Here is a 13,644-nt window from a genome sequence, read left to right as displayed (position 1 = left end):
TAATATGTAATGATTAATTTTATTTATTTGCCCCACTAGTAACCTATGGTCAATATTTAGTAAAATTTATAATACTAAAATTTACTTAAAATAAGAAAATAAAATTAAACAAGCATATTAATAATTTTATAATATTTAACAATACTAACTATTGTCACTAATGATCCAAAATAAATAAAATCAACCATTACTTATTAATATATAATTCACAATTAAACTTATACTGGAATAGTTAACTTATCTAATAATAATCTTAAATGTCAAATACTATTATGATTTTGAAAATATTTAACTAAATTATAAATATAAATAACTGAAATTAACTTATGATACAATATGAAGTATTATTAGTGTTGGCAAAAAAGAGAAATTTATAAAATAATAGGGAAATTTCTAGAAAGTTTCTAGAAGAAATTTCTATTTATGGGATCCCCATGTTAATTTTGTTTTCTCGATATTTGTTAACTTACTTTTACAAGTAATTAATAATTAATAATAATACAAGTAATAATTAAATATAAGTATTCGTATTTTAATTATTAATTAAAGTAAAAATTTATTTATATAATTATATTAAGCTAAGATATATATACTGTTTATTAGAATTATGAATAAAATTTTATAAAACTGTTTAGTATTAAATAATTATAATCATTTTTTATATATGTATCCCGTTTTGTATAATATATGTATAGTATTAAGTCTCATTAATATAGTATTACAATATCTATAGATATGGGGATCCCATTACAGTTAAATTTCTATAGATTTATTAGAAACTTTTTATTTGCCCATCTCTAAGTATTATATACGTGTATATATTAATTGATAGCTTATTTAGTCAACATTATCATAATAAACAAATTAAATTTTTAATCAACAAGTTAACATATTTAAAACGATTTATTTATGTTTGATCAAAATAAGCTTATGTTAAACAATGTTAAGAAAAATTAAATTTATGAAAATAAAAAAATGTAATAAACTTTCAAATTTTTCTGGCCATGATTTACATATTATTAAATATTTATGTAATAATAATATAATCAAAAAAATAAATAAATGACTAATTTAAAAAAATTGTTTTTTTTATTTTTGATTTTTTTTGAATTATTATTATAAAAAAAATTTCCACAAACTTAATATAAAAAATATCTAGTCACTTTTTGTTAGTTAATTAAACATGTTCATGTAATAAACTAAACAGTCTATGAGTAAACAATTAATAGATTGGGTGGGATTTCAAATAATTTGAAGTGACTTGTCTTAAATTATATGATTGGCAAATACAATAAAGTTATATTAGATTATGATTTTTTTAAATAATCTATTTTATTATTATTGATTAGTAAAACAATTTTTCAAAAAAAATCATTTTTAATAACAATTGTTTAGTTAAAGATTTTAGTAAATTTTATTATAATTTTCTATTTGATTCTAAGATTTTAATAAAATAAAAATAAATGGATCAAAAATTAAAAATATTGTTTATACCAATTGATCTAATGGGTCATGTCAATGCAGCTATAGGTATGGCACAAGTATTGATTAAAGCTGGACATGAATGTTGGTTTGCTATCAGTGACCAGTGGACCGATACAATGGGTCAGTATGGTATTCAAATATGCCCATTGTCGATGGGTAACAATGGAAATAACCACTATAAACAAGTTGGTACTATGAAAACAATCTATGAAGATGCATTGAGTAAATTACAATTGGGTATTATTGGTGATAAATTAACACCATTTCAAAAGCAAGTAATTTATGTGAAAAATGCTTTTAAAAAATTGCTAAACGATGGAAATGTATTGGATATGAATGTCAATCGGGCCATATGTATAGTGGATCCGGATGTCATACTGTGCGACCAACTTATTTCAATACCGGCAATAGTAAAGTCGGGAATACCATGGGTTAGAGTTTGCAGTTGTAATCCATTGATACTTTTAAATGATGATTGCTTACCACCACACTGTTTAGGTATATATATATATAAATATATAATTATTTAAATTTAGTTTTTAAAAATTTTTAAGTAAAATTATTTTTTAAGGTTTGCCAATAGACGGTCATAAGAAAAAATGGTTACAAATTAAGATAGACTTTATACAAAATGTAATAACAAATTTACAGCCGGGAACTGAATTACAACTTTATTCAAACTTAATTGAAAAATCAAAATATCTAAATATCTATGATTTTCCACTTGAATTGGATTATAACGATATAAAACCACTTCCTGACAATTGGTATCGTTTTGATAACTTTATGAGACAAGACTTAAGTGAACCGTTTGAATTGCCGATACAATTGAGTGGCAAACAGGGAAAAGTTATTTACTTTTCAATGGGATCAGTGGGTGCGGTTGATGTCAATAATATGAAACGATTGATTGCTATATTAGAAAAATCTCAGAACGTTTTCATAGTATCAAAGGGACCGTTAGGTGATGAGTACGATCTGTCGGACAATATGTGGGGTCAGCCAAGTGTACCGCAAACACAAGTCTTGCCATTAGTTGATTTGGTTATAACTCACGGCGGAAACAATACTATTACTGAATGTTTTTACTTTGGAAAGCCTATGATAGTTATGCCACTGTTTGGCGATCAGTTCGATAACGCACAGAGAGTCCATGAAAAAGGGTTTGGTATACGACTCGATGCCTACAAGTGCTCTGAAGAAAAGTTACTAAAAGTTATTGAAAGTCTATTGAATGATAATTTGTTGGCCAAAAAAATGAGAAAAATATCGCAAAGAATTATAAAAGAAAACAGTTTAAAAATGTTACCAAAAATTCTAGAAAATTTAGTTAATAAATAATTATTGTTAATTATGTTAACTATTTTTTCTTAATTAAATAAACTTTATGTTAAATAAAATGTTAAAATATACTTATTTTAGCAGTTTGTCAAATAAATGAAAATGAATTAATATTAAATATTACTATTACTTATTTATTGGACATTATACTACTTTATAAAAAATATCTAAAATTATTTGTTACTATTATGTTATAAAAATAAATTGTTATAATATAATGTTAAATTATCGAAACTAAAATTGTTAAACTCTATATTTTATTGTAAAAATAAAATATATAATCATACAATTAATACAATTCAATTATGCCATTTCATCTCCCGTTCCCACATCAACTTAAATCCCGTTCCCTTACATTCGGCGTCAATTTGGTCATAGATATTGCCGTAAAGTAATTTTTATTATAAAATTATATTTTAACCGTTTTTTATTATTGTTATAAATTTACGACTTATGTTAAAACATAAACTGAGATTTACATACATTGTTCACTTTAGGATCTATTAAGTGTTTATTATTATACAACGATATTGAAAATAACAACAAATAAATCATATATCTTAACTTAACTTTTGTTATTTAATTAATTTAAGTTTAGTTTAATTAAAATTGTTTATTAATTTATTTCAATGTGTTGTATTTCAATTTTGGGTTTATATTGCTAATTATATGCTAACATATTTAAGCCATTGAGACTAGATATTAGCAAATGTGATATATAATTTAGTATAATATATAGTATATATATACACATAAGTGTAATATTTATAATGTTTTTATTTTAATTTTTATACAAATTTTTTAAAATTTATATTAATGTATTTTATTAACTTTGATATTTTTAATGCTATATAAATTAATATATCTTTGATATCTACAATAATGATTGTATAGATAAAATTATATTAATTAAGATATGAATAATCAGAAAATTAGTTATATATTTTTTAAAAAATTCATAATCAGTAATTGTGTTTTTAAGCTACTAATTAATGCTGAATAATTTACAATAATATTATTACAGTATTATAATAAACTGCAATTTAATGAAAAGTATCCAAAATATAGTTAAACAAAAACAGTAATTTAGTATTTTATTAATTTTAATTGATTTTTAAAAACCTGAATAAAAATTAAATGCCTTATTTATGTAAATTAAGTGTTAGTTAATAGCAAACAAAATGAGGGTATATATAGTATAATATAAACTCATTGATTGTAATAAAAAAAAATTATATTTATTATTTTTCTAAATCTACATTTATTTTATATTATTAAAAATTTTTGTTTACATATATATATATAGTATATTATATATGATATATAATTATATTATAAAAACAAATAAAACTATTTTCAACAAAACATTTTATAATTTTTTATATGCAAAATATATTATAATTATCGGTAAGTCCTATTATCACAAAAATATGGTTTGTCTTATTGGGCTCAGTTGTGTCGACAAGTGGCCCGATTAGGATAATCGCATACCTTATCTCTATTATTCCATTTGAGACCTTTAGAACACGGCATGACTACTGGTGTGCCGGTACGGCCTCCAGGATTGACAGTGCACTGTATGAATGTATTACAGTTACTCCAATTGGTGTACAAACAGTCTTTAGGTCCCAAACATTTTGTGTTAATTATATCGCGTGGCGGACATCGGAATGGACGCGGCGGTGGTTTGGGTGTAGTTGTTGACGGACACACCCAATAACATTGGCCATCAGTGCCTTTCGTTGGATCAGTTGGCGGAGTGGTTGGCTCCGGTGTTGTCGGCTCCGGTGTTGTCGGCTCCGGTGTTGTCGGTTCAGTGGTCGGTATTGGAGTCGTTGTAGTTGTAGTAGTAGTTGTTGTTGGCGTCACAACTACACAGTTGGCATTTTCAGGATAATCGCATCGACGAGTAGCCTCATTAAAGTGCAGATTAGCAGCACAGGGCATATCGTAGGCAAGACCGGCGTCATTGCACTGTATAAATCGGTTACAGTTTCGCGGGTTTGGATAGAGACAGTCGTATGCACCCAAACACTTGGTATTTTCAATTTCATCCTTGGGACAGGGATAGCCTGGTATAATTGGCCAGGGATAGTCTATATTAGGAAAAAAGTTAAATATAAATAAGTTTTATTAAAATTATATTTGACTTTTTTTGTATAGTTTTTCATTATTATTTTGCTATACTTGCGACAGTTTGGCCAATGATTAGCACAAACACTGATCCGTAAATTAAAGAATTCATTGTTTTATATATAAGATATATATATATATTAAATATATATAATTTTTTCAAAAAACAATTTATTTCTACTTTTTTTCTACTAAATAATTGCCTGTTGAATGACTTATTGAAAACAAATTTTAGCCTGCTTATATATCAATATTTTAGTAAAATTTCATCACACAATCATATTTTATCTACCAATTTATGGATTATATTTTAATAATAATAATAATACTAACTTTATTATCCAAATTTTTTCAATAAGAAGTTTTATGATATGAGTTTTTTTTGCAAATATATTATATAAATGTAAATTGTATTCAAAATTACCCGGCTATAATAAATTAATTAGATTTAACACAGATAAATGGGATTTAACTAATAAATATTTCAATTGTCCGATAACGTAATAATGTTTATTACTAAAAAATTAATCGCACGAATGCAATATTATTTTAAAAATTAACATTTATAATAATTTATAACCTAACTAGATAAAAAAAATCTACAATTATCAATATATTGCATAAAAATATTGTCTAAACTATCATAAATTTTATTGCCTATCAATTTATTTGCCAGTAGTCTAAACATTTGTCCCGTATTTAAATTATTATATATTAATAACCAATATTGATTTATTAGCATGGTTATATTTTCATAATAATAATATTTTATAATAATAATGTTATTACGAAATAAGAAAAAACTAAACAATAGTTTAGTTACTTTATATAATTTTTCTTGAAATAGATAATTGTTAATATCATATATACTACTAAATCAAATATAAAGTTAAATATAGCTGTCTAACTGTCAAATTTGATTTAGATATTTAGGTAGTTATGCAAAATAAATTTCTACTAATATTAAAAATTAAAATAATAATAAAAATTTCAAATTTACTTCTAATTAATATTTAATTGTTGTTGGATTTACACAAACATATAATTAAACTAAATGCTTATATTATAAAAAAATAAATAGACAAACTTTATTTTAAATCATAATTTAATATTATTAATAAGTGCTATTAAATCAGAATAAAAAAGTTTTCATTTTTAATTATTATTTATAATTAAAAAAAATAATCAAAAAAATAATTATTTCAAATCAATAATAATTATACATATAGTTCCTAAAAAAAATCAATTCATGTTTGTGTGCTCAAGAATTTCAGGTATTTATTATTTGCATTAACTATCGTATAATTTTGGTATTAATTAGTTATTAAAGTTATATTAAAAAGAGAATTAAAAAAAAAGTGGGGGAGGAGGGGTGATATCAACCGGGAAATCTAAGATAGTCAGCAAAGTTGGACATTGGGGGGGGGGCTTCGGCAACATAAGGCTGAACAGATCCGGCTATCGGTGGTGTACGGGAACTGTTGTACAGTCGATAGCAACAAAAAAAACAATGAAAAACGCTTAATATTTTGAAATTTACAATCAAAAAATATAAGCAATTTATTTTGTATTTTCAATACCATTTGATAAAAAATATAATTTTTTTTATATAATCAATCAATTTAAACAAATTGATAAAATTAACTTATAATCAAACAACTGTCAAAAGTGTGGTTTATGATTAATCACCAAAAAAATATACAATAGTAATACAAATATAAGCTATTAATTATAGTAATAAATATTATGTCACTATTAATACTACTAATAATAAATTATAATAAATATTAATAACTCAATCTAATACTTAATTTTTTTAAAATTTTGACTAACAAATTAACAAACTTATCATATAATTATTGATATCAATCGACAAACAAATGGTCTAATAATTAGTTAAGTTATAATAAATATAAATAACTAAATCAAAAATAAATTTAAGTTTAATATGATGGATGATAATTAAAATAAATATTAATTATTAATTATAATAAACTGAATCAAATTTGACTTTTAATTTTTTTAGATATAATTTCTTCAAAAATGTCAAACTATTTAAAGATACTCCAATTAAAATCATGTTATAGATTATAATATATAATTATTGTCTTCAAAATTGTCTAATGCAAATATATATATTTTTAAAAATTTTCTAACAATATTACCATATTAATTATATAGATATTAAAATACAATTAAAGTTATTTGTTGTCGGAAAAAACTATTAAATTTATATGTTATATCTAAATATTATGTCTATATTTATATAATGCAAACAAATAAACTGTAAAACTTTTATTTTTTAACTAAATTTTTGTATTATTTGTTACTTAAAGTTTATACTGAATCATACATAACTTAAGTTGTATTTTGCAAACAGACATTATCATTGTTTATATGGGTTTATCATATTGTTGAATATATAAATTTATTTTTAAAATTTATATTCATGTATTTGTTACTGTTATTTAATGTCATTTAATTAAAAAATGTGTAATATATACAAAATATAAACTATTCATTAGTATATTTATAAAATTTAATAAATTAATAATATATGTGGAGTTTGTCTAAAAAAGTTAGATTTATTAAATTTACATTCAAATTTATTTTTAAGCATTTATTTTTATTTCTTAAATTATATTATTATATGAAATAAAATCCAATTCAACTAAAAATGCTTTAATTTAACCTAAAACATACCAATAATTAAATATAAACTAATTGAATGTTGATTTTTTAATATAAGTATAATATAAATTAAAAAAATAACAGCATATAAAATAAATTATGCTATTTGGATGTAAATTTTATTTACTTAATTATTTGATTGTAATTTATATTATTAAACAGATGTGTAAATATTTTATTATTAAATATTTAATACATTTAAATAATAAAGGATTATATTAGTGATTATTAATAATAATTTTTAAAAACTAATTTTATTAATCTAAATGTACTGTAATTAATAAGAAAATCTAAAGAATGTAAAACTTTAGTAAATAAAAATTAAAGCAAAATAATAAACAATCGTATTTTATATGATATCAAATTAGTTAAAATTATAATATAAAAATTATAAGATATTTTGCTTTTGATTTATTTATTAATTTTTTGAAATGTTTTTCTATATCTATTGATAACAAAAATATTTTAATTATGATTTTAAAAAAGTCCTTTGATTTAATATAAAGTATAACAATATAGAAAATCTATAGATATCTGTATTTTTAACAATTAATTATCATTTCACACTTTTTACATTATTTTTAAATAACCACTTATTTGATTAAGTCAGACCTGTAAACTACATTATTAAAAGACAGTTTAGACTTTAACCCATTTCACCAATCACATTTATCTAATTTTTGTATAATACTGCACATTCAGCAACTGTATCACTGACTACTTTAATAAAATATACAATTACTATATTAGTAGTGCAACAATAATTTAATGTTATCTATTGTATTTAATTAATAATTATTATTAATCTCTAATTGAATAAATTTTGCTACTGTTTGCAATTATATAATAATTGAAAACATTTTTAATTTATATAATTTTAAAAAGTTATTGAATTATTTATAAGTGACTTATCTAATTTATTTATTAACGTCATTTAAGCTAATTTATTAAAATCTATTTATCTATTAATTAATTAATTAATTTTACTGAAATTTACTTTTAAAAATTTTATATTAAACAATTCTGTTTGATTGATATATTAATCCCTTATTATTATCGTTTATTGGCAATGATTTTTTTAATCAATATTTTCTACTATAATATAATATAAATAATATACTGGATAATTCCTGTTTCGATGCAAATACCAAGATCAATCAAATATAAAAAATTGGCTATCAAATCACGTAATTAAATTGCACATTAAAATAGTAATAATAATACTAATAAATGCATTATTGATTTTTAACAGTAAGTTTAAATATATTCAAGTATATATTTACCGGTATATGCATAATATGTTAAAGTATAATATGATATAAATTACTAAAAGTATATAAAAAGGCAAACAAAAAATATTTTTATTATACAATTAGTCTTTTGTTTTGTTGTTTTTATTATTTAGAAAACTAGTGTATATTAATTGTTATTAAAAAAAATGTATAAGTTGTCTATCATATTAGTTTCTATAATATTTTACTGTCAAACTACAGGTAAATTATATTGTTTTAATATAAATTTTATATTACATTATTATATTTTACTTATATTTTTACTTAATAATTACTAAAAATATTGTTTTTTCATCAAATAATAACTTTAGTCTATGGCTTAAACTTCAAGTGTCCGCGAAAAGACATCATTCATACACAATGTATGGGTCCACAGGATTGTCTATATCCGCACCCATACCGGTGCGATCAGTTTATACACTGTGAGATCAATAAGGATAGAAAGAGTGCCCGACCCCAAGTTAAGGACTGTCCTAATGGACTCGAGTGGAACAATAACCAGAAAATATGCGATTGGCCCGAATCGTCAACTTGTCGTCAATTTAGATGTCCCACTAAAGACATTATTGCCACCCATTGTTTGGGACCTAAAGACTGTCTGTACACTAATTGGCTTAACTGTAATACATTCATTCAGTGTTTAGTCAACGCTGACGGTCGCACCGGTAGACCAGTGGTAATGCCGTGTCCGGCGGGTCTCAAATGGAACAATAGAGATAAACTGTGCGATCGTCCGGAGCGGTCAACCTGTCGACACTCAGAGCTACTATAGGATGGCATGAATTCCCGCTTATCTGTGCGATATAACAAACAGATTACATCAATAATTTTCAATATAATATTAGTCCATAATATAAAAATCTAGAAAATTTATGTTTATTATTAAGAAAAAAATCATTATATTTTATAACTTAAAAGTTATTTCTATCAAATATTTTTAAAAAAATTATTAATTATGTATAACAAGAATATGTTGAATAATATTATATTAAAACTTGAAAGTTTATGTTTAAAAATTAAAAAATATATATATTTAATATTTAAAAATTTTTGAAAAATATTTATTAAATTAATTTCTTATTTATTAAATAGTTTTTGTTGTTATTATAAGTTTTAGAAATAAATGTTAAACATTTATAAATTAATGTTTATTATAATTATATTGTTGTAACCAATAGTAAAGTGAAAGTTAATACCACAATCATAATGTTTCAAATTTTAAGCGCCCAAACTGTAAAAAATAAAAATGTAAAATAAAACGATACCTAATAATGATTGTATTATTATACTATGTTATACTGTACTTAATTTAAAATACATTCATTTCTATAAGTTTACTATTTTTGTAAATAAACAAAAAAATTACAATACATTTACTTGATATGCATTTACATTATTTTTTACATCTGCTTATGTTTAGTACATTTAGTATACATTTAATGTACTATATATTTGTATTTTTGTACTCTCTCTCTCTCTCTTTCTCTCTCTCTCTTTCTCTCTCTCTCTTTCTCTCTCTCTCTCTCTCTCTCTTCTCTCTCTCTCTCTCTCTCTCTCTCTCTCTCTCTCTCTCTCTCTCTCTCTCTCTCTCTCTCTCTCTCTCTYTCTTTCTTTCTTAATTAGTTTTTTTATAGAGAAATTTTCATTTTAATAATCAATATTTAAAAGGTCTATATAAAAATTATTATTTAATATTATTATTTCTTAATTTTTAAATATTGTTCTTAAAATATTTTACTATAAAATCTTGATTAATTAAAAATTATTTATATAAAACATTATTTTTTATGAAAATATCTAAAATATAAAAAATAAATTTTTAAATAAAACTGTTTTATATAGTGTTTTACATTAAGCTAAAATTATTACAGCACTGTAATTATAGACTTAAATTTAATAATAAAAACAATTTTATTGTATAATATACTTTATACTATAATACTACTACATTTTTTGAATATACATGTATATTATACTGTATGATATAAATTGTTAAAACTTTTGATTATGTACTTGCTGATTTTCAAAACATACTTATTTATGATGCAATATATATCATTTACAATATTAACAATAGCTACAATTTAATATAATTACTCAATTTAATTGGACAGTAATGCAATTAGATTTTATCTTATTATAATAGTAAAATATATGTTAATTTTAATTTAGGAAAATATTTTACTATGTCTAATAGTATTTTAATTGTTAGTATTATTATTATTCTAATACTTTATGTTATTTAGAATTAGATTTTTTTATTAGTTTAATTAAATCCAGATAAATCATTAATAAATTGTAATTAATGTATTATATTTGAAATAAAATAAACCATATAATAAATCCTTATGAATTTCTATATATACGTAATATTTTTTTATTGTTTTATTGTGTCATTATGTTATAACATAAATCTTGATTTTAATAATTATTTATTACACTATTTATAGTTTAATATTTGCAATATTTACAATCATATGACAAGGGTCATTAAATACAATTACATTTTTCTGCTAGTACATAAATGTTTTTAGTATATAAAGAGATCAGTTTAGTAATTAATTTTGTTATATAATAATTATTAATTAAAAACTATTTAAATAAATTTTGAAACATATTGAATAAAAATTTATTTTGAAATTTTAATTTTTACTATAAATTAAAATTGTTGTTTTAATTAGTTAAATATTTATAAAGAAAAAATAAATAAATTATGAATAATATAAAATATTTATGTACATTTTTATGCCTGATATTTTCAATTGTTCAAGGTAATTTATAATAAATTATTCTAAATATTTTAAATTAATAAACTAAATAATAATAATCTTATTAAATATTTTTTTTAAATCGCAATTTAATTTTTTTATATATATAATAGCCTTACCATTGCAATCAAACTTTACCTGTCCGGCCGATGACGACTGTAGCGATAGCTTATGTATGTATCTGAATAAAGACGACTGTTCAACATTTTGGCACTGCGGAGCCGATAAGGTAGCTGTGCTCAAACATTGTCTACCGTTGCTCGAGTTTAACGACTATTTCAAAGTATGCGACTGGCCGTCGGAGTTGACATGTGTTGAGGCCAACCCTAAACCTACGACTACTACTACTACTACTACCACTACTACAGTACAACCGACTACAGAAGTTACTGATGAACCGATTACGGTAACAACAACAACAACGCCGGACCCGACAGATGATCCCATAACCACTACATTGTCACCGGAGACCACAACAGATAGTTTTTATTGGAAATAATAATAAAAAAGTTATATTTATTTTTATAGTTTAGGTATTTTTAATTAAAATTTAATTTATAAAATGTTATTATTTTTATTTAATATTATAATTTGTAAATTAAACATTATTAATTTATTAAAATAAATTCTCAGTTATTGAAATAAATGACCAATTTTTAGTAGCTTATTATGAATTGATATATTAAATATAAATAATATTTTATTAATAATTCAAAAATAAAAAAAATTGTAATATAATTTGATATTTAATAGTATATATATATGTTTTTATGTTTGATTATATAACTTAGTCTTTGCAGTAAGATTTTTTTAAATTTTAATAAAATAAAGTAACTTAAGATATCTTTAAATAAATATTTAAATCTTAATTTTAAAATTTTAAGTTTTCAAAATTATTAATTTTTATGATTATATATAATATATATAATGTAATATATAAAAATTTTATTTTATGCTAATAATGTTTATTAGTTTATACTAAATTGATAAAATTAATATTTTTATTCAATTTTCAATTTTTGAAGTTAAAATAATAATTATTTATTTTTATTTTATTTTTAATGAACTGCTGATTTTTTGATTTACTATAAAAATTTTTAAAAAATCTATTTATTTATAAATGTAAAATTTAATTTAAAATTATAGTTTTTGTTTTGTTTCTTAATAAAATTTTATAGTATCACTGCACGTGTTATAGCCTATAACTTATAGGTGTAAAAATAAAGTCAATTCAAAAAGTAGTAATTAAAAATACATTTAAATTTTATTTTATAAAAATATAAAATTATATATTAATTAACTTATTTGATAAATAAAAATAACATTAATTTGATGACATTAGTGTAGATCCGCATACAAGTGGTTTCATTTCAATTGTTGCAAACATTTATAACTCTAATAAAATAATTATTATAATAAATAAATTTATTACTATTAATTAAAAAAATAAATAAAAAGTATTTAAATATTTTTCTATACATAGAAATATTTATAATAACACAAATATAATTTTAAATCTATATTTTTATTTAAATAAAATTATATTTTATTGTTTCTAAGGGTCGGTAAATAAACTTTTTAGTCAAATATCAAATATACAGGTAAATGATTTTTTGTCTGCATTTAATTCATTTATTTCAAGTTTATTATTATTATTAACAATAATAATCTAATAGTCTATAAAATATTCTGTGTGTGTGTCATAAAAATGTTTGTTTTAAATTAAATTAATACAAACATCAAAACAAGTTATCACTAGTACAGTAGTGATATAGCTATATATAATACTGTATTATATATATATAAATAAATATATATAGGTATATAACTTTATACATCAAATGTGATGCATATATTTGATGATAATAACAATTAAAATATATGATATTTACTGAGAAAAAAATAAAAATAAGTTCATACATGGAAATTATTTA

The 13,644-nt window shown here is 21.3% G+C and overlaps 4 protein-coding genes across 4 annotated transcripts; 3 read left to right on the top strand and 1 right to left on the bottom strand.

The window, feature by feature from the left end:
* Positions 1-1,468: 1,468 nt before the first annotated feature.
* Positions 1,469-2,826, top strand: LOC128951367 (UDP-glucuronosyltransferase 1A9-like). The gene is made up of 2 exons (XM_054296616.1): positions 1,469-1,983; positions 2,057-2,826. Exons 1-2 carry the CDS (start codon positions 1,506-1,508, stop codon positions 2,824-2,826), a joined length of 1,248 nt encoding a protein of 415 aa, XP_054152591.1. The 5' UTR covers positions 1,469-1,505.
* Positions 2,827-4,194: 1,368 nt separating this feature from the next.
* Positions 4,195-5,170, bottom strand: LOC128952199 (peritrophin-55-like). The gene is made up of 2 exons (XM_054297546.1): positions 5,014-5,170; positions 4,195-4,922 (listed from the first exon to the last, which is right to left on the bottom strand). The coding sequence occupies exons 1-2, from the start codon at positions 5,069-5,071 to the stop codon at positions 4,276-4,278; spliced, it is 705 nt and encodes a 234-aa protein (XP_054153521.1). The 5' UTR covers positions 5,072-5,170; the 3' UTR covers positions 4,195-4,275.
* Positions 5,171-8,997: 3,827 nt separating this feature from the next.
* On the top strand, positions 8,998-9,834 carry LOC128952202 (peritrophin-1-like). Its single transcript, XM_054297550.1, has 2 exons — positions 8,998-9,143; positions 9,254-9,834. Exons 1-2 carry the CDS (start codon positions 9,089-9,091, stop codon positions 9,712-9,714), a joined length of 516 nt encoding a protein of 171 aa, XP_054153525.1. The 5' UTR covers positions 8,998-9,088; the 3' UTR covers positions 9,715-9,834.
* A 1,757-nt stretch (positions 9,835-11,591) lies between these two features.
* LOC128952204 (homeobox protein engrailed-like SMOX-2) lies at positions 11,592-12,258 on the top strand. The gene is made up of 2 exons (XM_054297553.1): positions 11,592-11,713; positions 11,824-12,258. The coding sequence occupies exons 1-2, from the start codon at positions 11,656-11,658 to the stop codon at positions 12,207-12,209; spliced, it is 444 nt and encodes a 147-aa protein (XP_054153528.1). The 5' UTR covers positions 11,592-11,655; the 3' UTR covers positions 12,210-12,258.
* The last annotated feature ends 1,386 nt before the right edge of the window (positions 12,259-13,644 follow it).

The sequence above is a fragment of the Oppia nitens genome, unplaced genomic scaffold (genome assembly GCF_028296485.1).
Source record: "Oppia nitens isolate AA-2021 unplaced genomic scaffold, nextdenovo-longstitch-racon4-pilon3 scaffold1_pilon_pilon_pilon, whole genome shotgun sequence".
Lineage (NCBI taxonomy): Eukaryota > Metazoa > Arthropoda > Arachnida > Sarcoptiformes > Oppiidae > Oppia > Oppia nitens.
Note: the sequence above shows the minus strand (reverse complement) of the source record. Positions and strands in the feature narration are given on the sequence as shown.

Bases quoted from the DNA above. Each gene is read 5' to 3' on its own strand.
- LOC128952202 (XM_054297550.1), top strand. From the start codon at position 9,089: ATGTATAAGTTGTCTATCATATTAGTTTCTATAATATTTTACTGTCAA. The intron at 9,144-9,253 runs GTAAATTATATT...TAATAACTTTAG, and splicing joins ATTTTACTGTCAAACTACAG to TCTATGGCTTAAACTTCAAG.
- LOC128952199 (XM_054297546.1), bottom strand. From the start codon at position 5,071: ATGAATTCTTTAATTTACGGATCAGTGTTTGTGCTAATCATTGGCCAA. The intron at 4,923-5,013 runs GTATAGCAAAAT...TTCCTAATATAG, and splicing joins CATTGGCCAAACTGTCGCAA to ACTATCCCTGGCCAATTATA.
- LOC128951367 (XM_054296616.1), top strand. From the start codon at position 1,506: ATGGGTCATGTCAATGCAGCTATAGGTATGGCACAAGTATTGATTAAA. The intron at 1,984-2,056 runs GTATATATATAT...TTATTTTTTAAG, and splicing joins CTTACCACCACACTGTTTAG to GTTTGCCAATAGACGGTCAT.
- LOC128952204 (XM_054297553.1), top strand. From the start codon at position 11,656: ATGAATAATATAAAATATTTATGTACATTTTTATGCCTGATATTTTCA. The intron at 11,714-11,823 runs GTAATTTATAAT...TATATATAATAG, and splicing joins GATATTTTCAATTGTTCAAG to CCTTACCATTGCAATCAAAC.